This window comes from Entelurus aequoreus, linkage group LG10 (genome assembly GCF_033978785.1).
Source record: "Entelurus aequoreus isolate RoL-2023_Sb linkage group LG10, RoL_Eaeq_v1.1, whole genome shotgun sequence".
In the NCBI taxonomy this organism is placed as follows: Eukaryota; Metazoa; Chordata; class Actinopteri; order Syngnathiformes; family Syngnathidae; genus Entelurus; species Entelurus aequoreus.
Genome location: NC_084740.1, coordinates 12,109,949 through 12,137,575, shown reverse-complemented (window position 1 = coordinate 12,137,575; position 27,627 = coordinate 12,109,949). Strand labels below are relative to the sequence as shown.

The window sequence follows — 27,627 nt, the reverse complement described above, 5'->3', positions numbered from 1 at the left end:
GGCCTCAATAAAAAATGAGTCAGACGCAGAGAAATATACAAAACCCAAAACCAGTGAAGTTGGCATGTTGTGTAAATCGTAAATAAAAACTAAATAAAATGATTTGCAAATCCTTTTCATTTTTTATTCAATTGAATAAACTGCAAAGACAAAATACTTAAGGTTCGAACTGGAAAACGTTATTTTTTGCAAATATTAGCTCATTTGGAATTTGATGCCTGCAACATGTTTCAAAAAAGCTGGCACAAGAGGCAAAAAATACTGAGAAAGTTGAGGAATGCTCATCAAACACTTATTTGGAACATCCCACAGGTGAACAGGCTAATTGGGAACAGGTGGGTGCCATGATTGGGTATAAAAGCAGCTTTAATTAAATGCTCAGAACAAATGCGTGTGCAAATTGTCCAACAGTTTAAGAACAACATTTCTCAACGAGCTATTGCAAGTAGGAATGTCCGATAATGGCTTTTTGCCGATATTCGATATTGGCCAACTCTTTAATTACCGATACCGATATCAACCGATACCGATATCAACCGATATATGCAGTCGTGGAATTAACACATTATTATGCCTAAAGATAAGGTACTTTTTAAAAAAAATAATAAAATAAGATAAAAAAGAAAGTAAAACAATATAAAAACAGTTACATAGAAACTAGTAATTAATGAAAATGAGTAAAATTAACTGTTAAAGGTTAGTACTATTAGTGGACCAGCAGCACGCACAATCATGTGTGCTTACAGACTGTATCCCTTGCAGACTGTATTGATATATATTGATATATAATGTAGGAACCAGAATATTGATAACAGAAAGAAATGGGGGGAGGGAGGTTTTTTGGGTTGGTGCACTAATTGTAAGTGTATCTTGTGTTTTTTATATTGATTTAATAAAAAAAAACAAAAACTGATACAGATAATAAAAAAAACGATACCGATAATTTCCAATATTACATTTTAACGCATTTATCGGCCGATAATATCGGCAGGCCGATATTATCGGACATCCCTAATTGCAAGGAATTCAGGGATTTCACCATCTAGTCAGAAATATCATTAAAAGGTTCAGAGAATCTGGAGAAATTACTGCATGTAAGCGATGATATTACGGATTTTTGATCCCTCAGGCGGTACTGCATCAAAAAGCGACATCAGTGTGTAAAGGATATCACCACATGGGCTCAGGAACACTTCAGAAAACCACAAAAAAGCGACAGTGTGTAAAGGATATCACCACATGGGCTCAGGAATACTTTAGAAAATCACTGTCAGTAACTACAGTTCGTCGCTACATCTGTAAGTGCAAGTTAAAACTCTACTATGCGAAGGGAAAGCTATTTATCAACAACACCCAGAAACGCTGCCGGCTTCACTGGGCCCTAACTTCTACAATATGGCAAGAGTGTCACGTGGGCATCATTGTCGGTAGTAGAGAACCCCAAAATGCAGAGGCAGAAGGCAGTGTGGGAGCTGCGTTCAACAAATGGCCCCTAGATCATATTTTGCCTTTCTGATAAAATACAAACCCCAAAACCAGTGAAGTTGGCACGTTGTGTAAATATAAAATAAAAACAAAAGCTCATCTAAGATGGACTGATGCAAAGTGGAAAAGTGTTCTGTGGTCTGACGAGTCCACATTTCAAATTGTTTTTGGAAACTGTGGACGTTTTGTCCTCCGGACCAAAGAGGAAAAGAACCATCCGGATTGTTCTAGGCGCATAGTTCAAAAGCCAGCATATGTGATGGTATGGCGGTGTATTAGTACCCAATGCATGGGTAACTTACACATCTGTGAAGGCACAATTAATGCTGAAAGGTACATACAGGTTTTGGAGCAACATATGTTGCCATCCAAGCAACGTCATCATGGACGCCCCTGCTTATTTCAGCAAGACAATACCAAGCCACGTGTTACAACAGCGTGGCTTCATTGTAAAAGAGTGTGGGTACTAGACTGGCCTGCCTGTAGTCCAGACCTGTCTCCCATTGAAAATGTGTGGCGCATTATGAGGCGTAAGATACCACAACGCAGACTGTTGAACAACTTAAGCTGTACATCAAACAAGAATGGGAAAATATTTCCACCTGAAAAGCTTCAAAAATTTGTCTCCTCAGTTCCCAAACATTTACAGAGTGTTGTTAAAAGGAAAGGCCATGTAACACAGTGGTAAAAATGCCCATGTGCCAACTTTTTTGCAATGTCTTGCTGCCAATAAAAAAGTTTCTCCGTTCGAACATTAAATATCTTGTCTTTGCAGTTTATTCAATTGAATATAAGTTTAAAAGGATTTGCAAATCATTGTATTCGGTTTTTATTTACAATTACACAACGTGCCAACTTCACTTGTTTTGTAGTAGCAAATGAATTGTATGTTCTAAAATTAATGTTTCAGAGCATATGTTTTATATTAGAAATTATTTACAAAGAAAATAAATGCAAATCTACAGTGCATTTGTGTACAAGAAATTTAAATTACCGGTACTCAAATAAAAAAAGCAAACATTTTCCACTTTACATGTTGCATTTCAATGACCATAAATAACCACACCATCAAGTCAATCTTACACTGAGTTTAATTTTTTTTTTAATCATTCACACAGCATTTCACAAAGTGTGATTGTTGTCATTAAAAAAACAAAAAAACATACATTATTGCGCTTTCTTCAACCACTACAGCAAGTCAAGATTAGCTTTATCTGGCACTGGCTGGCCTTTTTTTTAATTTTGTTTTTTTTTTACATACTATTTCAACTGCCTGGTAACAGTCACATTTCACTCGATAAAGTGCTTTTTTGTAAAATAAACTTTTTCCCACCTAAACCAGGCTAACACAACACCTGTAACCACCATCAAAACAGTAGTTCTAATGTGCTCAAACACACATTTGAAGAGTCACACTTGTACACACACACGCATACGCAATGCTGCAGCTCACATATAGTGAGTGTGCCAAAACTTGTGCTTAGTACTAAACATGTTTTGAATGAATTGTCTTACTAATGAGGATTAAACACACCACCATATTCTAATCTAATACAAGAGATGTATTAAAAAGCTAACAATGATCAGTTTTCACTTCAGAATCAAATGTTTCATGGGTTATGTATTTTTTAATGACGCATAGTATTGTATAATTGTGAATTAACTAGTCTATGACTTTTTGTAATATTAGCGCTCATATTGTTTTGCATAATACAGGTGTGGCTCTAAGTGTGCACTATCCTTTTTCCATTCTAAATACTGTATATCGTAAATGCTCCAATTAGGGCCTTTATTCAATTACGTCAGAATCTTGTATTGTCATCAGGTGTGTCGTGTCCAAAAGTCGTGAAACTCATGCATGCTAAAACTTGCCATACTGTTTACAACTGCGATTCCAGTAAATACATTCTATAATTAGAGGATCTACAGTAGTTACCTCTTTTAGTTACATTTTCTGCAACGCACTTTTGTACTGTTTTTGTCATGTTTAAAAGTACCGGTAGAATAGAAAAACAAGTTGCCTCTATATTGAAGCTGTTATCATATACTGTATATCTAGTTTATGACACCAAAAGACTAACAAAGTCTGGGAGTAAATAGATATGATCGAAATTGTATCCATCTCACGGGAGATTCCCGGGCCATTTTGAGGGATAATGAGCAAGCCAGTCACAAGTGGGACACACAGATCCCTTTCCCACCAACAACAATGCAACTTATACAGAATTTGTGCGAGCCAACGACGATTACTGTGGGAAAAATTATGATCCGGAACCTTAATGTTTTTTATCCTAAATACAAGGGGGGTGAGCTACAAGTTTTAGAAGCTCTGCTAAACAGATCCAACTTCAGCGAAACACTAAGCATCATGTAGCAGTATTGCTAAGTGCTAAACAAGAAATACAAACTACAAACATAAAAAAACGATAGCTTACTGTACAATGTCTGCTCTCACTGCGATGACGACTGACAGGATTTCCATATTTTTCAATTTAGATGAATTATGATCATCATAATAAACACAAAGGGTTAAAAAGACACCATCTTCAGTTGTCGTGTCTTTGTCTCCATCTCCGGGTATAAATTGAATGTATCAGATAAACACCTTTTAGATTCATTGCTAAATTCTTCTAATATCCAGATGAGCGGCATTTTGTGCTCATCAATGCGCGGCTAAAAAATAGTCTGCGTAAGAGCTTATAATAACAATATCGCTATTTGGTTATTTTTCAGGTCACGATATGTAAATAGAGTATTGTTGGTGGGTTTTGGATGGTTATTGGGGTTTTGTGGGCGGAATAGAGAGCTCCAACTGACTCAATTGTTAGCAAACTTTTTTTTTTAAATCTACGACTTAGAATGCATAAAAAAAGAAAAACGTTTTGATGTCTTATATAGAATTTGTGATTGATAGACAGCACATCTCTTTCTAGTGTTTGCACATTTCCAGTATGACTGATCGGCTGATATAGTCAGAGTGCACCGTGACGTCATTCGACCCTGAATCTACGGAAATTGCCGAAGAGTTTCGGAGTAGAATATTCTAAATGGCCATCTGATATTGTGGCATTTTGTGATGTTTTGACAGTATTTTCACATACTTTGCATATTGTAAATACGATAGGTTATTGTTTAATGGATACAATGAAACACATTTAAGCATATAAAGTCAACTTGTTTTTACTTTCTACTGGTACTTTAAACAAGTACGAGGTATGCAAAAAGGTGTGTGACACGCACACAATTACATGAGACCCTGTTTGAGACTATGATGTGTGATCTGTCCACATCGATTCTACAGAGATCCCCACATGTAAAGTTTTCCTCATGCTATGTGCATTATTGAAATTCTGTCCTGAAATGTTTAATATGCCTCTCTCATTTGAAAGATCGCAATAACTCAGCTTCGTGTGTAAAGTCAGTACTGGATGAACAAGTACCACATTCTCCTCGCTGTATTGTAGTTTCTCCTCTTTGACCTGACATATCACTAAATGCAGACAAAAAAACCTGTGAGAAGTCAGATTTTTTGAAGAAGAGGACCACTTGTTTCCTCTCATATCACCAAGCCGCAAGACTTTGTATCCGCTACGCTCCATAAATGCAGAAAGGAGTGACAGTTTAACAGCGACTTCCTTTATGACGTCCATTAAGAGCTCAGAAAGACACATGGTGCTTCCATGCTTGCTCTCCGGTCATTAAGATGAGATTCATGCCCTGCTGTTCTGACTGACAGGCACCTGAACACCTTTCTGTCCCGTTGCTACGGACACAGGAAAATAAATATTAGTCACAAGGGAAAATACATGTGTCAGTAGGCTGACTCAGAGTAAATTCAAAACTGGACATTTTCAAGCTCACCCAGTCTATATTTCTCCTTCGCCTCTGCTCGCTCTTTGGCATCAAAGTACCAGACTGTGATGGCATAGCTGGCAGACAAACAACAATTTACGTTAGGAGTACCAATTTAAAGCATCTAAGGATCTAGCAATATGATGACTTTTGGACCTTGTAACAGATGAATTCATCACAGTACATTATAGAAATAAACAGATACCATTCAAAAATAACACTTGTATTAACATTGTTTCTGCTGTTGCCATGGTGACTAACAAAGTCAGTGGTGTGTAATATAAATCGATTGTGTTCATCTTGTCTTCCCAAATAGATAGGTGCACAATTATTGTGTTCAGAAAAAGGTTTAATGTGTTTTGAGTTTAAGTTTATTTCGAACATGCAAGCATACAACATGATACATCACAATTTCCAGTTTCTCTTTTCAACATGTTCGAAAAGGAGTAGGAAGAAGCAGAGCTTATTTAATCCTACCCCTTTTCTTTTACATAACAGTTGCTAAAACTTTTGTTCACTTCCTGTTCTCAATTTATTCACAATAGACTCCATAAGAATGGATGAATTAAATAAATTCAGTATTCTCCTTCTTTGTAGTTTGTTAACACTTTAAGTTTGAAGAGTTTCTTACGTGCTGACAGTTTCGGCTGACACTTCAGCCTTCAGAAAACTTTCAGGTAAAAAACCTCCGTTACACAAAAAACTTTGTCGAATGCAATAATTTTGCACCCGGTCTACCATCTGTGACAAAGCTCATGTTTTGTTAGCATCAGCATCGGTGATGAAGGTACTGTTTGTTGCACGTGTAGCACCTTTAATCTTTGCATGGCTTCTGTATTCATTCTTAAAACTGTTGCGTAAAAGTGAACTAGACCGTTACCCCTGATTTCCACAGGATTCAAAACGCCAGCGAAACGTAACCACCACGGAACGGCACCGTCATCTGCCGTCCAGCAATCCCCACCGCCGTTCTGTTGCGGCTCCGCTGTACAGCAAAATAGCGGACTTTTACGTGATCTCGGGAATCCGCACATAATCATGTGATAAAGTAAACACCGCGGAACGTCTCGAGCTTTGCCGTCCATCAATACCCACAGGCGGGCGGCATTGTCACGGCATTGACTTGACTTGTGAAAAAGACGACTGTTTTGTCATGTAGAACCTAATTTTTTTTATTTTTTTAAGCAAGCAACAACACAACAGTAACACCATCCCTGGCGAGTGTTGTAGACACACACAACTCCTACAAACCACACCCTCTGCTTCCCCGGCCCCCGCATCAGCTGGCATTTGACAAACGACCCCATATCCGCACATGGCTACCCGGTATATGGGTGCATAGGATTCTTTCATTTTGGACCTTTTTGACTCAACAAGGTGAAATTACAAGTTGACTTAATGTTTCTGTCCCCACCCATTAAGACGTTTCAAAGAGTAAAATATGATCCACCTTGTAGACAAACTGATTTATTTTAAACTGAATCATTTATTTTGTGTTATTTAGCTCAGAGATGTGTCACCGCCATGTCTGTGCTGTTCCGCAAGAGCTGGAAACGGACACATTAACTTGAATTGTAACGGAAAGAGTCCGCCGCCGTGGCGATAACGTTCCGCAGCCATTTCGCATCCTGTGACAACCAGGAGTGACAAGACATGCGTCTAAAATTGGACAAGACTTCGGAGTTCAAAACTCTGCCGTACAAGACCACAGTGCATCTCTTTCGACCTCCCTCGTGTTGGATTTCTGTGCTTGATTTCTTTTTACATTTGTGCGACAAATAAAAAGGGCTTCATGAGGACAGCTTGACCCTGGTACAGATTATTTCTTGGGGAATCCAAACAAAAGTGATTGTGTTTAGAGGTTGTACTGTATTGATTAGCACGGTCATACTATGATTTTAATTTACATTTAACACACTTACTTAAGAACTACGTAAGATGTAATAACGGTGCTTTAGTCAAAATCTATCCATCCATCCATTTTCTACCGCTTGTCCCTCTCGGGGTCGCGAGGGTGCTGGAGCCTATCCCACCCTGGACAAGTCGCCACCTGATCGCAGGGCCATCACAGATAGACAGACAACATTCACACACTAGAGCCAATTTAGTGTTGCCAATCAACCCATCCCAAAATGCATGTCTTTGGAGGGGAGATCGAACCCAGGACCTCCGTATTGTGAGGCACACGCACTAAGCCCTGTGCCACCATGCTGCCCGCTTTACAGACCCATCTTGAAGCTCCTTTTCTTACAAACGGATCATTTTGGGGGTCTTTTTAGATACAAATGCACCCATCTACACCTGGGTCCCTCCAACTGGCTGCGACTGCTTCTTTGCCATTTTTGTAGTTTTCCAGGCAAGATTCTTGAGAAATACCGAAAAATAAGTTAGAATTATAGGCTACTTCAACTTAGGGCTGGGCGATATATCGATATACTCGATATATCGCGGGTTTATCTCTGTGCGATATAGAAAATGACTATATGGTGATATTCGAGTATATGTTCTCACGCAGTTGCTTTTAGCTGCGGGCATTAAACTGCATGCGTTTCTCCCTCTATCTTGTCTCTCCTTCTCACAGAGAATTAAAACAAGCGCACCTTCTTACACACGCTCCCGTGAAGCAGAGAGGTAGCGACATGGTAACGTTAGCTGTGATGCTAGCGAAGTGGTGCGGGTGGTAATACGAGAGAGAGAAGGTGCGAATCTGGTAACAAATGGATGAAGAATTAATTCCTAAAAAAAACAGCACGGGATCCATCGTCCGGCGGTGGTTTGGCTTCAAGCGGGAATATGTTGAACAATTATCCGGCAAAGGCGTTGCTACTAAAAGTAGCAGCACTGCTAATTTGTAGCATCATTTGAAAAGTCACCCGCTAGAGAATGAAGAGTGCTTCAAACTCCGCATGTCAACATCTCCGTTCGGTGCCACACCCACAAAATGCCGAAGCAACCATTTCCACATCAACACCGTATGACATATACTATTTGATATGCAGCTCATTTTTATGTGACACCTATTGAAATATCTTGTGTGACATCATGCACAAAAGTGCACTTTATTTGTTTTTAACTATTGTAGTGGCGTTCTGTACAAAAAGTTATTTTCATATGTCGTCTTAGTGACATCATGCACAAAAGTGCACTATTGGCTTGTTTTAAAATGTCTTTGACAATCTTGCACTTTCTGTTTTGGAAATGACATGAATGCTTGAGCCACTGCTTAATAACTGTTTAATAAATACACTTTTGCTAAATTGACTTAGTTGTGATTTCCCTCTCTGCATGAAAGTTTAAAATGAGCATATATTAATGAAGTATGAACAAAAATGTTTTAATGTAGACACATAGAATCATCATACTGCTGTGATTATATGCATCAAGTGTTCATTCAAGGCTAAGGCAAAAAATCGCGATATATATCGTGTATCGTGACATGGCCTAAAAATATTGAGATATTAATAAAAGGCCATATCGCCCAGCCCTACTTCAACTAAGGCAACTAAAGAAAAGTTTACCATCTAACTTTATGAGGCAGTCTGATCCAGAGAGTTTAAAGAGATTATTAGCTTTCGGTGCTAAAAAGCAACAAGTATACAGGCTACATGTTATTATGTCTGGTTTCCTCCCTATTTTAAATAACTTTGTACATACCTACAAGAATATAGCATTATACGTATGTTGCATGTTAATCTTTGTAAATAAACAATTGGCTACAATGTAGTTACGCTACAGTGTAAAGTTCCAGCGCCAATTTATCAATCTGTTATTTCACTTACGGCTTCATTGTCTCCACCATTGCCATAAATAGTAGGAATTGATAACGCCATGAAGGCCTTGTTCACACTGCAAGTCAATTCCGAATTGTTTGCCCATATGCCCATATGCAATACTTTGTGAACAGTGCTATGTCTCATTTTTCATATCCAACCCAGGCCTTTTTCGTACGTGGATATAAATCGGATATATATGCGATGCCTCCTCAATGTGAACGCTCCTGCACTCAGGTCACATTCATCCGACCAGAACGTATTCAAAAAATAAATAAGCGTAATAATCATTCGCCAAAATAGACTGTTACAAAGTAAATAGCTGACAACCGAGCAGAAAACAGGTGAAAATAATATGGTTTTTGAACTCACGTGAAAGTTTTACCACTCCTGTCTCCAACTGTCGCGCACAGACACACTCTTCATTGAGCAAAATATCCCGTAAAACTACCACAGCCAAAATACTTGTCCTCTTCCTTCTTAATCTTCTATGCGCAATAATTTGGTTCAGAATAAGTTTAGTTTGATTGCACAAAATCCTTGAAATTGCCAAAAATGCACCAGTACTGAGACCGTCTAGAGTGGAAGCCATGTTTACTTCTGTAAACACTGCAGTGCGTGCGACGTCATGAAGTCATGTCTGCATGCTTGTCGGGTTGCATTCACAGTAGAAATCCCTTTTTTTTTTGCAATGTTAATGGCCACTAAAAGATCAGATTCGACAATACAAATCAGAATTGGACAACCGACCCTGCAGTGTGAACGTAGCCTTTATGAAATTATATTGTATATTGTCAAGAGTTAAAATGGCTGTCTTCAAAGTGGTTTGCACACAGGAAGAGACTTTCCCACTGTACGCACATTGCCACGAAACACCAAAGTTAGGCGGGCTGGTTAGTGTCATGAATTTAACCAAAAACAGAGCATTTTACATTATCCGGTTCACCGTGGACATATTTACGTTGGACCTAAAACCACACTACAAGAATTGAAAATGGCAGGCTGGCACAAAGCGTCAACTGGAAAACATTTACTAATTACTAGGTATGGAGATATCCGATGATGTAACGCATCATGGCAAATCTCAAAAAGCTTGTTTGGAAAAAAGGTAAAATTGTTTTACAAATATCTCTGCAATATTTCCATAGTTTGAATTGAATTTATGAGCACTCATGCGGATCCAAATTACAGAAAAAGTTGATTTTGAATATAATATGTGTCTTTGCACGCCACATAAATCCTAAAAAATGTGAAATCAAACCTTGAAGGCATAGCGGAAATATTTATAAAACAATCTGGCCTTCTTCCAGCCGTTTGGAATTTGAGACTTTAGTGACATATTTTGCCTTAGTTACGTTAGCGGATATCTCCATATATGGTAGAGGTTTACCCGAAGAGCTTTGCACGAGTCCGCCATTTTTATTTAGTTATAGTCAATAAGTTCCTAGCAGACTGAATTGTACATGCATATGCATGCTAAAATCCTCCGCTGTTGCCATTTCTAATAAAAAAGTAGTGTATAGTTCTAAATTCTATGTGTCAGTAGACTCGATATGGAAGCGCTAACACTACAACATGGCTGAAGGGACCTTGGTCTGGAGCATGACTTGGGTACGTAAATAAGACCGCCAACAAAAAGGTGCATTCTATGGAGACAGTCAGAAAGCGGCTTGAAGATGGTCTGTAAAACCAAATTTATGTAAAATTTTAACCAAAGCACCATTGTTATATGTTAAGTGGACCACAAGGAAGTGTTTTAAATGTAGAAAAAAATATATCATTTGAGCCGTTCAAGACAAGCTGATGTCTTGGACAGCACAGGGTTAATTTGCACAGTTTTCTTCTCTCCTGTGGGGCAGCATTGTTTATTCCTGTCTCTTGTCTGCGCCTCAGCTGCACGAGTCCTGCAATCGAACCTTCCTCCCCTCCGACTCCCTCCGCCGCGTCTCCCCACTCAGGAAACACATACTTCCTGCCTCAGACCCCCTCCTCGCCCCCCGCCAGGAGAGAAAAGGTTGTGTTGTGTACATGCAGTGTATTCAACTATGACAACGTAAATTAACGTCTATTTGTGTCACCAAATGTTTATGAATGTTGTCATTCATCCAGGTCATTGTCATCTCAGGGCATTCAATCAATCGCAACTGGACTGTTTGTTTTGTTTTAGAAGACGTTTCGCCGCTCATCCAAGTAGGCTTCATCAGTTCGTGCTCATACTTAGATTGGTCAGATCTAGCCCAGCGGCTGGTGCCAAACCCCAAATATTTATACTCCAAAAACCAGGAGGGTGTGCCTGTACAAGGATGGTTTTGCCCTTTGTTCTCAAAGGAGTGTTGTTTCTCCCTGAGGTGCAGGCAGACAGCTGAGTCTTGGCCTGAAGAGTTTGCCCGTCTATGCTGTGCCATGCGTCGGCTTAGTGGTTGTTTTGTTTCCCCAATATATGAATCAGTGCATTCATCATTACACTGGTTAGCATACACCAGATTGTTTTTCTGGGTGTGGGGTGTGCGGTCTTTAGGATGCACTAGTCGCTGTCACAGGGTGCTGCCTGTTTTGAAGTGTACTGGGATGTTGTTTTGCTTAAAAATTATTCTGAGTTCCTCAGATAGACTTGATACATATGGAATGACAATATTTTTGCGTCTGTTACATTTTTCCTCCTTTTCCACTCTGTTCTTGTTATTTCTGGAACTGGATGCACTTTTCACAAACGACCAGCTGGAGTAACCACGGGTTTTGAGGGGTTCCCTCAAATGCCTATGCTCTCTTCTTTGGCCTGTGGGCTGGTAGGAACGTTATCAGCTCTGTGTTGTAAGGTTCTGATAACGCCCAGTATGTGTTCTAGTGGGTGGTGTGAGTCAAAAAGTAGGTGTTGGTCGGTATGTGCGGGTTTTCGCTAAGTCCATTGAGGCCCCGGTTTACATTTGTGCCATTTGTTTACAACTGAATGGAATGCTTACGTGGGGGATTCCGACTATTTGGGACTGGTAGTAGTCGATCTACAGCGATCGTTCTGCCACACAATACCTCAATGCTAACGAGGGGAATTTACACTTCAACGACTGTCATTGGCTTTGACAGTTAATATTGCTTGTTTGCATCAAAACAGTTGTTTTTCTCACTACGATAGGGCGAAATCATCCTTGTCCAGACACACCCTCCTGGTTTTTGGAGTATGCATATTTCGGGTTTTGGCACCAGCCCCTGGACTAGATCTGACCAATTTAAGTCTATGAGCACAAACTGATGAAGCCTACTCGGATGAAGGGCGAAACGTCTTCTAAGACAAACCAAACAGTCCAGTTGCAATCAAGGCAAAAAAAAAAATATATATATATATATATATATATATATATATATGGGGTAAGCTCACCGAGTAGCATAGGCTGGTTTGACTTCGTGTGGGTTCCGGCGGTCGGACCAGAAGATTAGCAGTCGATCAAACAAGGGTTCAATGTTTGCAACCACATTTTTGCCTTCGGGGTAGATCTGCAGCAACCCTCCTTGCATCTGTGATAACACAAAAATGACACACACAACACCTTTATTTAAGCTCCTATACACATAGCAGCAACAATAACATGTATTATCGTACCTTGACGTCCCAGTTCTTGTTCAGATAGTAGATACACGTAATGCAGCGTCCATCGCCATTAGGGTTATCCACATGACGGACATAACCGGCACCGTTACCTGGGTAACAAGCAACCATGGCCTGAAACAGAGGGATGAACAGGATTTGTTGCTGTGTTTGTGATCAGTAAAATTAAATACAAATAGGCTTTGAATGTACCAGGCATTGTGCAAGGGATGGACGGTAGGACGTTTAGCTAACATATAATTAATAAATGACAATGTTAATCAAACTGTTTGGGGTGCTCAAAAAAAAATCGATTTACATCAGACCTGCGATTTTTATTTATTCTGATTCTAAATCAATTCCAAGTTTTCGAGAATCAATTATCAATAAATAATTATTAGGGTTTTTTTGCATTTTTTAAGAACACAATTTTGAAACAAAAACATTTAACAACTATTATTGATATCATTATTGTTGATACTGTTGCTTTAAAAAAATGTTGGTTTTCCTTTTTATAGTACTATATTTAGTAGGGGTGTAACGGTACACAAAAATTTAGGTTCAGTACGTACCTCGGTTTAGAGGTTGCGGTTCGGTTCACTTTCGGTACAGTAAGAAAACAACAAAATATACATTTTTTGGATTATTTATTTACCAAATTTGCAAAATCTTCCACCAAAAATATTTTTCTTAGTGGAATATTTGATGTGAAGTAATCAGAACCTTGGATAGGTCAATAACATTGATTTTGATTCAATATTATGTTTTGAGCAATGACAGTTGAAAGAAAAAAAAACAGCTTTGTTTTATTAGTCAACATTGCAACTTTTTCTAAATTACATTTAACCTTTAAGCCTTTTTATTTCACTTTTGCTATGTTTTTGTTTATTTTAATAGTATTTTTAGAATGTGTCGTGGGCCTTTAAAACATTAGCTGTGGGCCGCACAGCTAATGTTTTAAACGCTAATTTTAACAACACTTTTGACACCCCTGCTATAGATAATAAAAAATTAAATCTGATAAATCTATGGATAAAAAGCAGAGCCTGGCGACGCATGCGCGTTTATCATAACTCTCTCGCTCTCTCTGTCTCTGCCCTGATTCTGAATCAAGAATCGATTCTGAATCGAATCATCACCCCAAGAATCGGAATAGTAACATTTTTGATTACAGCTCATTGAGATACCCAGAGGTTTCCCACGGTACCAAAAGCACAGAAATATGTGGAAGTTCAGCAGCTGGTCAACACTGTGATCTAAAGATTGAGTATCCACAATCACAACAATGGTCTCGCGCTGGTATTTCCCCCACTTGACGCCTGTGTGCTCAAGGCTGTGAGGTGGGTGGTGAAGTAAGTCAGAGCATATTTTATGCCAAAAGCCACTGCAATGACATTCAACTGCGCTAGTGAGGTGTAAGAGTGACATTAGGGCAGGGCTAAGTAAACATGGTCATATGTCATGAGTTGCGTAAACAGCCTTCAAAACACGTCCACTGACTAGGCAGGAAACAGCTACAGGAGATTGCTATCGTGATTGAGAGCAGGAAAAGATACTAGATAATGATAGCCAGCAATAGTGCCGTCATTTTAAGGGCCGACAGTCAGGTGCCTGATTGTAGTGCAAAGCATGTGAAACTACCGCCATAATTTGGGAGTAGAAATAATAGAGTTGAGCAGTTGGAGCGGTCTTTACCTCAACCCCACTGACTGTGTGATCATCTTGGGCGTGCTGGTCATTAGCGTGACCTCCACAAGAATGCTTGCTGAGGAATGGAAAGCCATACCACAGCAGCGTGTGACCAGCTTGAGGAGACGTTGCCAGACTATGTATGGTTCTTCCACATGACCATTGGTTAAAACGTTACAATTGTAAAATTACCAACATGCCTTCCTCGTCTACTGATAAGACAATAGCTAGCAGCAACAGCAGAATAAAGTATTTGGCGTTGGTGAGTGCTGTTAGAGGGTACAATTAATTATGTAGGCACCCCATTCTTCTCTACAATTGTTAAACCAAAGGAATATTATATCATCTTGACTATTTATAATATTCCAGGTGGCAATATTGGTTCATCCCCGCATCACCTCATCTGAGTTCTGTCACACTCATTCATGACTAACCGGTTCCGCACTGCCCCAGTATTGATTGCCTGACACCATCGCCGAGGCTGTCTTACAACTGGAGTTTCCACCCTCAGGAAATCAAGAGCTTGCTCGCACTGATTTCCACTGCCACCCGTCCCCGTGGTCCCTTCTGACTAATGACAGTGGCCTTACTCCACCTACATGGTTCGTCATTCACAGCTAAGTGACCTGGGAGTAAATCCTGACTATCGTGCTGCGAGGAAATAATGCTTCAAAAAAAGCACAAGTCATGCTAAATTATCATGTTGTACTTGGTTCAAATGGTACATACACATATGCATTTTTTGTGTACTATATGAATAGTAAGGTAAACAGAACCAGTATGCTATGGAGTATAATTAGCACCTTCAGGATTTCGCTGGGCTTTTTTGTACAATTGTCGCGGCCAAAAGGCCTGATTTTACGGCAGCTTTTTAACAAAGTTGTTGCAAAAGTTGCTGTTTTGAGGCTTATTTTTTCAACAACATTGCATCAACTTGGGATTTCACAAATTTGTCATCATTGTTTTAAGTGTTATTTGTGGGGCTGCAACGATTAATCGATTAATTCGATTAGACGAAAGCTTTGATTTATATTATGTTGCTTTGATTAATCGTTCAATGAGTGTAGCTAAAAAATAGATTAAATTGTTATGGCCAGCAGAAAAATCTAACTTAGTTAAATTACACATTGAGGTTATTTAAAGTGTGGTTTGTACGGTAACTCAATCGATCAAACTAATCAATAGATTACCGATTACTAAAATAATCGAGAGTTGCAGCCCTATTCATTTGTAACTGTCACACACTGTATGAGTGGTCACATTAAGTCATGTATTTGAGAGCCTTTGTACAAGTATTTAGTTCAGTTGTATCTGCATTTTACCAAAAGGAGAAATCAGGGGGAACCCTTAAGAGCTATCTATAGCTTAGATTTTTTTTTTGGTAAATGAGAGGCAATGAGATATTGTCAGTGTTGACATCTCTGTCAACATAAACAAGGAAGTGGAGCACGTGGGTCGTCTATCCAGGGACACATTTGATTGGATGGACAGTTTACGTGTGCGTTTGTGCGCTGCTCAGGGATACATTTGAATGGTAAAAACGACAACGATTGGCTAAAATGTGCAGGGAAATTGAGGGGATTGGAAAATGTTGCAAGGTCGGGATTGTGGGGATTGATTGAAATTGTGTGAATTGGTGCGATTGAAAAATCGCAATCTCCTGGAGATTCTGTATAATGAGGTTATGTTAAAAGGTTAGGTTAATGAGGTTACTTTCACAACAGGGAAATTAGCTCACAACTAATTTGTTATTTTTTACAAAGCTAATGCATTTGCTGGGGAACCTTAATTCTTAAATGGATTAAAGATCGCAAAATATAGAGGCTTGTGAGTTAGGTTTATGCCATCATAAGCTAAACGTTTTTACTAGGGCTGTCAAAAATAATGAGTTTACTGCAAATCACATAAAAAATTTGAATTATCACGCAATTTATTTTGACCATACATGCTACTTTACCTTAACCCCGAATAATTACCTGAAAAGTGGAGAAAGTTGTTTAACGGTCAGTGATCAGATCAATGCATACACCACAGTGCAAAGATGAGTGAGGAGACTCAGACTGGTTAGTAGGGATGTGAATCTTTGGGCACCTATTCGATTAGATTTGATTCCGATTCCTGGAGTAAGGTTTCGATTCAGAATTGATTCAACACAATTCTTGATTCAACACGATTCTTGCAGTGTATTATTTTGGTATAATAATTATAATTAAACTTTAAAAAAAAAAAAAAAAAGGTTAGAAAAGATTATGGTTGCATTAAAAAGGCCTAAAATGAGAAAGAAAAAAATATATAAAAAAATAATAATACACACACACACACACACAGTATTTATATATATATATACAGTGGGGCAAAAAAGTATTTAGTCAGCCACCCATTGATTGTCAATGGGTGGCTGACTAAATACTTTTTTGCCCCACTGTGTATATATATATATATATATATATATATATTAGGGCTGCAACAACTAATCGATTAAATCGATTATTAAAATAGTTGCCGATTAATTTAGTCATTGATTCGTTGGATCTATGCTGTGCGCATGCGCAGAGGTTTTTGTTTTGTTTTTTTTAATTAAAAAAAATTTTTTAAATTTTTTTTTAAATAAACCTTTATTTATAAACTGCAACATTTACAAACCACTGAGAAACAAGAATCAAAATAAGTATGGTGCCAGTATGCTGTTTTTTTTAATATACTAATAAAATACTTGTTCGCAACAATTTTAACAACACTGTAATCAAGCACAATTAACATGCAGTTCACCACCAGACGGCTCGGCCCTCGCCTGCAGCATAAACACACAGATACCCACATACAGTACATTAAATAATATATAATATACCAGCGCTTACAAACATGTAAAATAAAAATATGGTATTTGATTTAAAGTAAACAAAAGTATTAGAGAAAACATGTAAATTAGTCCCTTATTTCATAAATGTCTGTGACAGGAGGCCGACACACACACAGAGTTACACGGCGTGACACAGCATGCCGCGATCCTATCTACGGCCCTCTGGTCTCGTCACATCTCTGCTGACATCAGTGCCCACAGTAAATTAAAGTCTAATTGGCATCCAGCAACCTGCATGCCCGACTGACACCAGCATTATTACCTAACATGTGCCACACTGCCTGACCCGACCTGGTGACAGTTGGGCAGGCGGAACAGGCGGTTCTGTACAAAAACTCCACCGTCGCAAGTATGTTTTGATAAGCAGCTTGATGGTATATTATGTGACATATAATAATAATTGGATATGCCGTATAGGATGATGACAAGTAATGTCAAAGTGTATGGAAAATTCTGGCGTGACAATGAAATCCATGTTCAGTTTTAAAATAAAATGTCGCTTGCAGCGGAGATAGGCTCTAGCACCCCCCACGACCCCGAAAGGGATAAGCGGTAGACAATGGATGGATGGATGTTTATTATTGTGGTTTCTATTGGTGTAGAATTGCACTGCACCATGCTGACATGTGCCTTTGATATTTGGATTAATTTATTTAGCTACATGAGAGGGGCATGTAAGAAGGTGTGGACCTCGTGTGGTTTATTTTAGTCATGCAAGTATAAAAAGTATACATTTTGGGGATGTCAGAGCCATAGTGAGGGCAGTCTTAAAATATAGGCATGGGATTTTATGTAAATTAGACATGACTAATAGTTTTATGCAACAGGAAATTAAATAATGTCCTATCATGTCACTTTGACCTTCCTACTTCACAATACATCATGGCTCATTATTTGGCAAAAAAATATACTTTTATGAGTACTGCAACAGATAAATATTGGTACAATTCTGGCTGAACGTAAGGAAAACCTCCAGTTCTAGCTCTTTTTTACTTATTCTCTAGATTATCTGAAAGAAATGAGTTCATAACAAAACAAAAAATGCTGGAGGTTATGCAACAGCTTTAAGTGTATAGTTACTACCCGCTGCAGCCTGCGTGATGGCACTACTGAGCACGTGGAAGGGCATCTGAGGACATGCTGCTGCGACAGACGCTCACATAACAGCTAAGATTGTGCTGCATGGCTGCCGCTAACTAGATAACTGAACACGCTGCAGAACTACGTACACTATAATTTGTACACCATTAGATCAACACAACCAACAACCTCCACCCTGCTTACGAATGAAAACCAGGGCATTTATTGTAGGTATGACCCTTCTGCTGCTGCTGAGGTGTTACTCCTGTAACCTGAAAACAGCTAGCCCCTCCTCATCTTTTCTGAGCGCCATCTCAGCGCTGGGCCTGTTACCAAGGAAACAGCTTGAAAAAAAATGTGGTCCAAGTACCAAAAAAGGGGGTTGATCTAATAATTTAGCTGTGATGTAAAGAAGCCAAGAAATGAGGCGGGTTGCGGAAACATTAAAAGGTAGTTTAAAAATTAACTGTTGTTGAATACTCTGTGACCTTGTGTCCCGTCGTAACCCCCTCCTCTTTCCTATCACTTCCTCTCTTACTCACACAATCTCTATCTATTGCGAGACTACCTCTTGCAATATTCTTTCCTGCCCTGCAAGGACATTGCGTACAGAACCTGGGAAACTTGGCAATGCACCAACGCTGTCGAAGGTTATTGGTTATGCAAAACAGATTTTGTAAAAACAAAAAAGCAGGCTTTGCTACAAATCTTAAAACGAAACGTGGCGTTCTGCCAACTATCCATTTGATCACCTTGTTTTTCCGTCAGCAAATAAGCTGATGTTGCGGTTTATATGTGACTGTACTGCAAGCTAGGTCTGGACGATTAGAGCAAAAATAATAATCCCAATTATTTTTGACTGATTTTGAAATCACAATTAAAAACACCATTATTCATAATTTGAAAACATGAGTATTTATTGTAGGACTAAAACTCAACTTAAAATGTAATTTAAAAGAAACAACCACACATAAATTGGGATCAAATAGACAAGTAAAATAATAATAGTAACAACAATAAATTAAAATAGCAATAACAATATCCATCCATTTTCTACTGCTTATCCCTCTCTGGGTCGCGGGGGGTGCTGGAGCCTATCTCAGCTACAATCGGGCGGAAGGTGGGGTACACACTGGACAAGTCGCAACCTCATCGCAGGGCCAACACAGATAGACAGACAACATTCACACTTACATTCACACACTAGGGACAATTTAGTGTTGCCAATCAACCTATCCCCAGGTGCATGTCTTTGAAGGTAGGAGGAAGCCGGAGTACCCACGCAGTCACGGTGAGAACATGCAAACTCCACACAGAAAGATCCCGAGCGCAAGATCGAACCCAGGACCTTTGTATTGTGAGGCAGACGCATGAAAAAACAAAATTCACTTTTACCAATTAAATTCTATGAATTTAGTTTTTTACCTTTTACACTTATTTTACCACCCTAGTGTGTGGTTTATGTGCCATAAATAAAATTTTTTTTAAATGTTCGATAAATTAATATAAAAATCCTCACATTTATTGGTGCAATACATCATTGGACAAATTTCACAAGTCTCTTAGGCCAACCATAAAAATGTATCAGTAAGTGCTTTAAGTACATTATCCTTGTGTATTGTACTTTTTTAAATCTTTATTTTGTTGGCGCAGTCAGACCAAATGTTGCACACAGCACTGTTATTGGGAAGGGAGGAAGTTTGCGGTTGTTCCGAACTCCCAAGCATGACGTGTAAGGTGATGACTTGAGGCTGTAAAAAAAAAAAAGAGAAAAAAAAGAGAGAGAGCCTCTCAAGTTTATAACAACACAAGCAAATGAGATGTGTTGTGGGTTTATGGATTGTTCTTACTAACCTTAGCTTCCTAGTTTAGTCAGTGTGTAAAGTGGCTGTGTCGACATTGCTTAGTACAGGACGGGGCGGTTGAGTGCTTTGAGGATGAATGAGCGGTACCCGACACATGCTTTTCCCAAAGAAATGTTCCTTCTCCTCACAATGACAACATTTCAGTCACACACGGACTCTGTTTTATTGGCCAATTCTATGATTCTGTCCGCGGTTACGTTAACGCAGAAATCATACAGCCAAACTTTTTTTGTTGAATTTAGTGATTACTGGCTCGGCATACAAGTGCTGTGTTAAATAAAAAGTAACAACCATGATTAGATCCCAAACCTCTAAATAACATGGTCTTTTTTTACTTATATGTTTCACTGTTTCGAGCTCAGGAATTTGCATGCATGTTACGCGGCCCATTGATGGTTTTTTTAGATGGTAATACATTTTGTGATCGTAAAAAGACAAAATCAAAAATCGAGATTAAAATGTGTTTAACAGTCCAGCCTCACTGCTAACATAGTTATGCTAGTTTTGCTAATGTGTGTGTCCTCTTGTCCCACTTCTGAACGTTACGTCATATCTGATATTTGGCATCATTGGACAAGTGCAGAGTTATATATAGGTAAAAAGTGGATAAAGTGCACAACAGCGCTAATTGGAGCCACACACTGCCTGGGACAGGTGATTTCAAACACAGGTCATTAGGAGAGTTCCTAGCTCACTAAAACATGTTTAAACTGTCTACATTTTAGACAACACACTTACAATACACTATTGTGGGACCTCTGTTATTCAAAATTGTGGAAAAAACGTATATGGAACCTTGAAGATACTGAATAAATCATGTATATAAAAATGGAACTGTCATGTACTGCAAAATTCGCTCTCCCCCTTTGCCTGGGGGGAGAGCGAAGGTCACCAACAGGAGGCTGGTGCTGTCTAAACATGGCCTCAGTCTTACATAAATGGCGAGACAGAGGGTAAGGGCAAGGTGCTATGACTGGAGTGAACAAGGTTTTCGGACCTTGTTCAGGACCATTGTCAACATCAACAAGTGAGAAGTTTGGAAATGACTTGAAATTATTTTCCTATGAGGCACGTTATTGACGATTGCGTGATATGCATTGATTGTATACAGTGTGTGTTATATTATAACTAACACATTGAGCGGCAGACCATGACGCTTAATTTTTTAAAACGGGTAAAAAAACATACAGCCTCTAGGACAGGGGTCACCAACCTTTTTGAAACCAAGGGCTACTTCTTGGGTACTGATTAATGCGAAGGGCTACCAGTTAGATACACACTTAAATAAATTGCCAGAAGTAGCCAATTTGCTCAATTTACCTTTAACTCTGTTATTATTAATAATTAATTATATTTATCTTTGTGGAAACACTGATCATCTTAATGATTTCTCACAATAAATATATATAGAAACATAAATATCAATATGCAACACTTTATTTTTATATTTTCTCTAAGTGCACATTTTTCAAATTGAACATTTTCAAATGATCACTTCTAAGACAGTCTTGTGAAATCACAATATCCCATTTTAACTAGCTAGCCACTAACATTTTTTAACAAATCATGAATTACTTTGCACCATGTTTGTACAAATAATAACTCATGTAAAATACAAAAGTAAACTCTCAAATTTTTAAATCATGTCACACTTTGAACTGGACACCAAATCTGGAACCTTCTTAATCTTTTGGACATATTTTCACAGCAATCTGGCCTTAAAGGGAAACTTCGGTTTTTTTCAACCTGGGCCCTGTTTTCATAATTTTTTCTGTATATGTGAGTGCTGGATAAAACATTTTTTGAGGTCGCGCCAGTATTGAGCAGGGCAGGCAGCCTCCAGCCCAGCTAACGCTCGTACACAGGGCAACTGGCTCTCGTCAAAATTCGGCCTATAAACATGCATTTTTTTCACACTGACAGGCTCAGATAGTTACAATGAGTGTCCGACAACATACTAGAAAGGAGAAATTAACGTATGTCTCTACCTTTAGCTGGAGATCGCTGCTTGTTGTGAGCTGTGTCCAAATCTCACCACGCTACAAATCTCGTTCCGAAATCTCGCGATAACTCGCGACAAAACACCGGTGGAAAAACAGTTACCTGACTGAGGTGAAGAGAGATGACTGACAAACAAACAAACTTTTCTATAAAACTAAAATAACAGTCTTCGGTAATCCAACAGAAAATCACTTCGGTCGTCTCTCTTCACCTCAGTCAGGTAACTGTTTTTCCACCGGTGTTTTGTCGCGAGTTATCGCGAGATTTCGGAACGAGATTTGTAGCGTGGTGAGATTTGGACACAGCTCACAACAAGCAGCGATCTCCAGCTAAAGGTAGAGACATACGTTAATTTCTCCTTTCTAGTATGTTGTCGGACACTCATTGTAACTATCTGAGCCTGTCAGTGTGAAAAAAATGCATGTTTATAGGCCGAATTTTGACGAGAGCCAGTTGCCCTGTGTACGAGCGTTAGCTGGGCTGGAGGCTGCCTGCCCTGCTCAATACTGGCGCGACCTCAAAAAATGTTTTATCCAGCACTCACATATACAGAAAAAATTATGAAAACAGGGCCCAGGTTGAAAAAAACCGAAGTTTCCCTTTAAGCTTAGTTATGATAAATGTAAAATGTTAAGGATCGGAAATCTAAAGGGAACGTCTTTTCGAATGGAATGCAAAGTGCCTGTTTTGTGGACAGATGGACCAGTTAACATACTTGGTGTTGTTGTCCCAGAAAATCTGGAAGATCTAGGCTCAGTAAATTATGATAATCGACTAAGAAAGCTGGACAAAATTATGCAATTATGGAAAGGGAAATCCCTAACCTTGTAAGGTAAAATGTCTATTGCCAACTCGTTAATTATTCCTCAATTTATTTATTTGTTTTTGTCATTACCAGCTCCATTACAAAACTTTTTTAAGATTTATGAGCGGAGGGTCTTCGATTTTGTCTGGAACGGCAAACCAGAAAAGATTAAAAGAAAGGTTTTGTACAAAGAGTATGAATATGGGGGCCTGAAACTTCTCAACCTTGAAGCTATGTGTCTGTCTTTAAAAGCATCAATTGTTCCAAAGATGTATTTAAACATTGAGTGGTACACAAATGTCCTGTTGGACAAAAAACATGTACTGTATCAAAAGAAATTGTATCCTTTTTTACAAGTGATCCCCTCCCAGAGAGTCTGCTGGGAAACATGGCGGGTTTCATAAAGGAAACAATCCACTCATAGTGGTGTTTTCAATTTTATGTGCCAGAAAAAAGAGACGATATTTTGCAGCAGTTAATATGGATGAACTCTAATATTGTAATAGATGGAAAGCCTTTCTTTTGGAAAAATATGTTTGAAAGAGGAATCATTTTTGTCAATGATATTATCAATGAGAATGGTAAAATTATGAAGTATGATGAATTTAGAGCTATGTATGTTGATGCTTGCTCAAGCTTTTCATTTTATCAACTAACTGGAGTAATTGGGAAAAGATGGAAACAAATAATTAATTATGGAACTACTAAATTATTAGTTTGTAAACCTCTAATAAGAAATTCTAGTTGGCAAAAAGGAACTAAAATAAATAGAAAAATATATAATTTTTATTTAATAAAGAAATCTTTGAAGGCTGCCTCATACAACACAAATGGAAAATGGGAGGACTTTTTTGACTGCCCGTTGCCATGGGATGCCATATTCAAACTAATCTATAAAACCACTATCGATGTGCAAAATCGTTATTTTGAAATTAAAATTATTTATAACTTCTTACCCACAGGGAAAATGTTAAAATTATGGAATATGACAAGAGTCAGATGATTGCCGATTTTGTTGTCAGGAGCCTGAATCCACCCTGCATTTGTTTTGGTATTGTCATATTGTGTCTTTGTTTTGGGTGGAAGTTGAAAAAATGTGTTTAAGGATTGGTTTGTTTATGAAGCTTAATGTGGTTTCTGTTATTTTAGGAGAGTTCATTGACAATCATGATTTAGTAAATTTAATTATAGTACTCGGTAAAATGTTTATTTTTAAGGCCAAAAACAGATATTCACTTAGTATTACTTTCTTTAAAACATTTATTCAGTATTTTCTAACTTTAGAAAGTTACATGGTTGAAAACGATAATGATGCCAAAAAACATTTAAAAAAAGATGAGAAGTCCTCAAAGGCTTATTTTGAAAGTATAATTATGTTTATAGATTATATGATATATGTTGTTGTGTTCCCTAATTTGAGTGACCTGGACATAATCTGGACTGTACATAAATGCTTATTTTGAAAATGTAATTTTGTTTATAAATTATATGCAATCTGTTGTGTTCCCTAATTTTTTTCTGTGTACATGAATGAAGGTGTGTGTTGCTGAGTCCGACTTGGACATTATCTGGACTGGGCCTGGTTTAAAAAACCCTTTAAACAAATCTAATATCATTGACAACCTGGTCTGTTGAAGATAAGGCCCTTTTTTTTAAAAATAAAATAAAATAAGATAAATAAATAAAAAACATTTTCTTGGATAAAAAAGAAAGTAAAACAATATAAAAATAATTACATAAAAAATAGTAATTAATGAAAATGTTAGTGGACCAGCAGCCTATACAATCATGTGTGCTTCAGGGACTGTGTCCCTTGCAGATGTGTTGTCTATGTTGTGGGAACCAGAATATTGGTAGCAGAAAGAAATAACCCATTTTGTGTGAGTGGGTGTGGATGAGTGTGCATGGGGGAGGTTGTTTGGGTTAATGCACTGATTGAAAGTGTATCTTGTGTTTTTTTCTATGTAGATTTAATTTAAAAAAAAAAAATTTTTTTTAAATAAAAATTGTTTTTTTTTTAAATTGTTTTTTTTTTTTTTTAGAACAGGCCCGCGGGCGACTCATCTGGTCCTTACGGGCGACCTGGTGCCCGCGGGCACCGCGTTGGTGACCACTGCTCTAGGACAAAACCAGCCAACTGGGGTGGGGTTCTAGTCGGCCCGCTGAATTAATATGCTGCATCATCCACTTGGGGGCGCACTGTGTTAGTCAGAGGAGAGGCACTGTTGTAATTAGGGTAGAAGAAGAAGCACAATTCTGGCACTTTGACTGAACAACACATGACAGTAAAGCACCTTTTGCTAATTAAGGCACAGACTCTTACTTTCTACTCGCCTACACACTGCATTAGCCAAAATGTCTGTCAAAAAACACAAACATTACGGTAATGTGAAACCTGTGTGATTGGTGTGTCATCAGCAAGTGTCGGTGCTCAAGGAATATAATATCGCTTGGATTTACATGACGTCACGTCCAGCTCATTAAATATACGTACAGCGTCTGTTTTCAATAGGTACTTGACGCCATTTAGCCTTTCTTGAAGAAAAACGCCCTATGTGTGCGATGTTTTCGGATGTAAGAACCATTCAAATCGCGAAAAGGATAAATGTTTCTTCAGAGTTCCACGAGAGGTAATCAAGAAGGGCGGAAGAGTGCAACGTTATACGAAAACTAATGAGAAGTGGCATGCACTCCAGTCAAAGGGTGGAGAGTCTAAGAACCATTGCATTAAAAGTTTGTTTGATATATTTCTAAAATACACTAACCGTTTAGTATTTCCCATTGAAGTATTATCAAAGGTAATTCTACGTCTTGCCTCTTGTTCATTTTGTACACAAATGTGTCAGAGTACATATGCCAACAGGACAAAAATCAAATATGGTGATGATTCAGTAATTGTTAGTTTGTTAAATAGATATGCAGTCATGGGTTGCAGCTGTCGGGTGCTATATCGTTGCGGTTTTAGTTTGTTTGCAGGACATGTCCTCGCAATACGTGAAGTTAAATTAGGAAATGCAACCTTACCCGAGCAAAAACGATGCATATTTATCCGTGAGAGTCTTGTAACCAATTTCCTTTACCCAGCCACACACAAAGAAGTTCTAGATCCCGTTTCCAAGTGTCCATCCGTCTGAAGCACAAGATAGTTTTGATATGTCAGGGAACTCCATTGACGGGATAATCCTTGATATCACTCAACAAATCTTTTTTTTTTTAGAAAGTTACCTAGTTGGATTTTTTTGCTCGTATCTGCTTTTTGCAGGAAGATCTAGGCCCGTTGCGTACTCAGATAGTTTATGCGCTGCTTGCTACACAACAACCATCTTGGCTTGGTTGACCACCGCCTTTTCTCACTTCCGCGAAGAAGTCACGTGACGGAATACAAGCAATATTATAATATAATGTAATATTCGGCATCACCATGTAATTAAGGTAAATTAAAAAATGCTACACTTGTTAATTTTTTTATGGTAACATTCTGGCGACTGAGCTACTAGTCGTTTTTACCGCAAAATCTACAGCCATTTTTACAGTGAATTAATTACTGTTAATGAAAATAGTCCTTTTTTTTTTTTAAATACAATACTAGCAGCTTTTTACTTTTTTTTTTCACAGTGCACAACTGAGACTAGACAAGATGCACTCTCTATATTTTGTATTTCCAAATACCTAAAAAAAAATTTTGGGTGAAAAGACTAAATAAATCGGGTTTTGTAAATGGATATATAAAATTAAATATGAATATTTTCTCATGTACTTGTTTGCATGAAAACCAGGCAACATGGACTTATTTAAAGGTACAGTGATTAGGTTATGATTGTACAGATGCGGCCCACTCGACAATTAATTATGTGGCCCCAGAACCAAAATGAGTTTGACACCCCTGCTTTACACATTAGTGAACATGGTACACTGTCAAAAGTAGGAGTGCAGTATACTGTCCCTCATGGCACAATTGACACTTACCATAGGCTAAATTAAATACTAAAAAAAGGTACTTTAACTTTAGCTTTTTTAGCAAAACTACTGAACTTTATAGCTTCTGTATTTTTTATTAAAGCTTTATAATTAGTCTTTAAGGGACATAAATTGTTTCCTTCTGACAACATAGTAGAATGTTTGCATGTTCAAAGTGAAGGGGAAGAATTTCTTTTAAAGCCAAAATAGATACAGTAGCTAAGCGATTTTTAGGGAGATATAGCTCCACATGCATTTTTCCTGTGGGTGCCAAAGTGATGAGGGCAGCTGTAGGGGCAGGCCTAAACGTAAGGCAGAATCAATAAAATCCTGCTTCATAAGGAAGGGGAGTAAATATAAGGGACCACATAAAGTCTCACCTTCGTCCGTCCGTTAATGACGCAGTCCCCCAGCTGTCCGTTGGCTGCGCTGTGCATGACAGCTTCATCAATATGGGTCATCAGCGTCCCAATGTTCTTACATCCAGTCTCATGTCCTTCCACCCAGGCAATCTGGTCGCCCCGGATGCTTCGAGAGGGAATGCCTTTTTGGCTCACCAGCTGTCCGCCCCGGAATTTCCCGCTTTGGTTTAAGACTTCGACCTCCTCCAAGACCCGCTCGCCCAGCGTAGGGCCGAGGAAGTTGTCCTTCACAAATATGCCGTAGTACTTCATGCAGGGCAC

The 27,627-nt window shown here is 38.5% G+C and overlaps 1 protein-coding gene across 2 annotated transcripts in view; it reads right to left on the bottom strand.

Moving 5' to 3' along the window:
• Positions 1-2,558: 2,558 nt before the first annotated feature.
• egln2 (egl-9 family hypoxia-inducible factor 2) overlaps positions 2,559-27,627 on the bottom strand; it is a 27,125-nt gene continuing 2,056 nt past the window's right edge. The window contains exons 3-7 of one of the 2 annotated variants that reach the window (XM_062060123.1): positions 27,325-27,627; positions 12,703-12,822; positions 12,481-12,617; positions 5,347-5,414; positions 2,559-5,248 (exon numbers count right to left, since the gene is read on the bottom strand). The exon at positions 27,325-27,627 is cut by the window's right edge and continues 1,043 nt beyond it. In XM_062060123.1, the coding sequence (XP_061916107.1) occupies positions 5,196-5,248; positions 5,347-5,414; positions 12,481-12,617; positions 12,703-12,822; positions 27,325-27,627 (681 nt within the window). In that variant the 3' untranslated portion in view covers positions 2,559-5,195. Of the gene's footprint in view, positions 5,249-5,346; positions 5,415-12,480; positions 12,618-12,702; positions 12,823-19,195; positions 20,068-27,324 lie in introns of those variants that run through there. The other variant, XM_062060124.1, reaches the window with a different exon arrangement.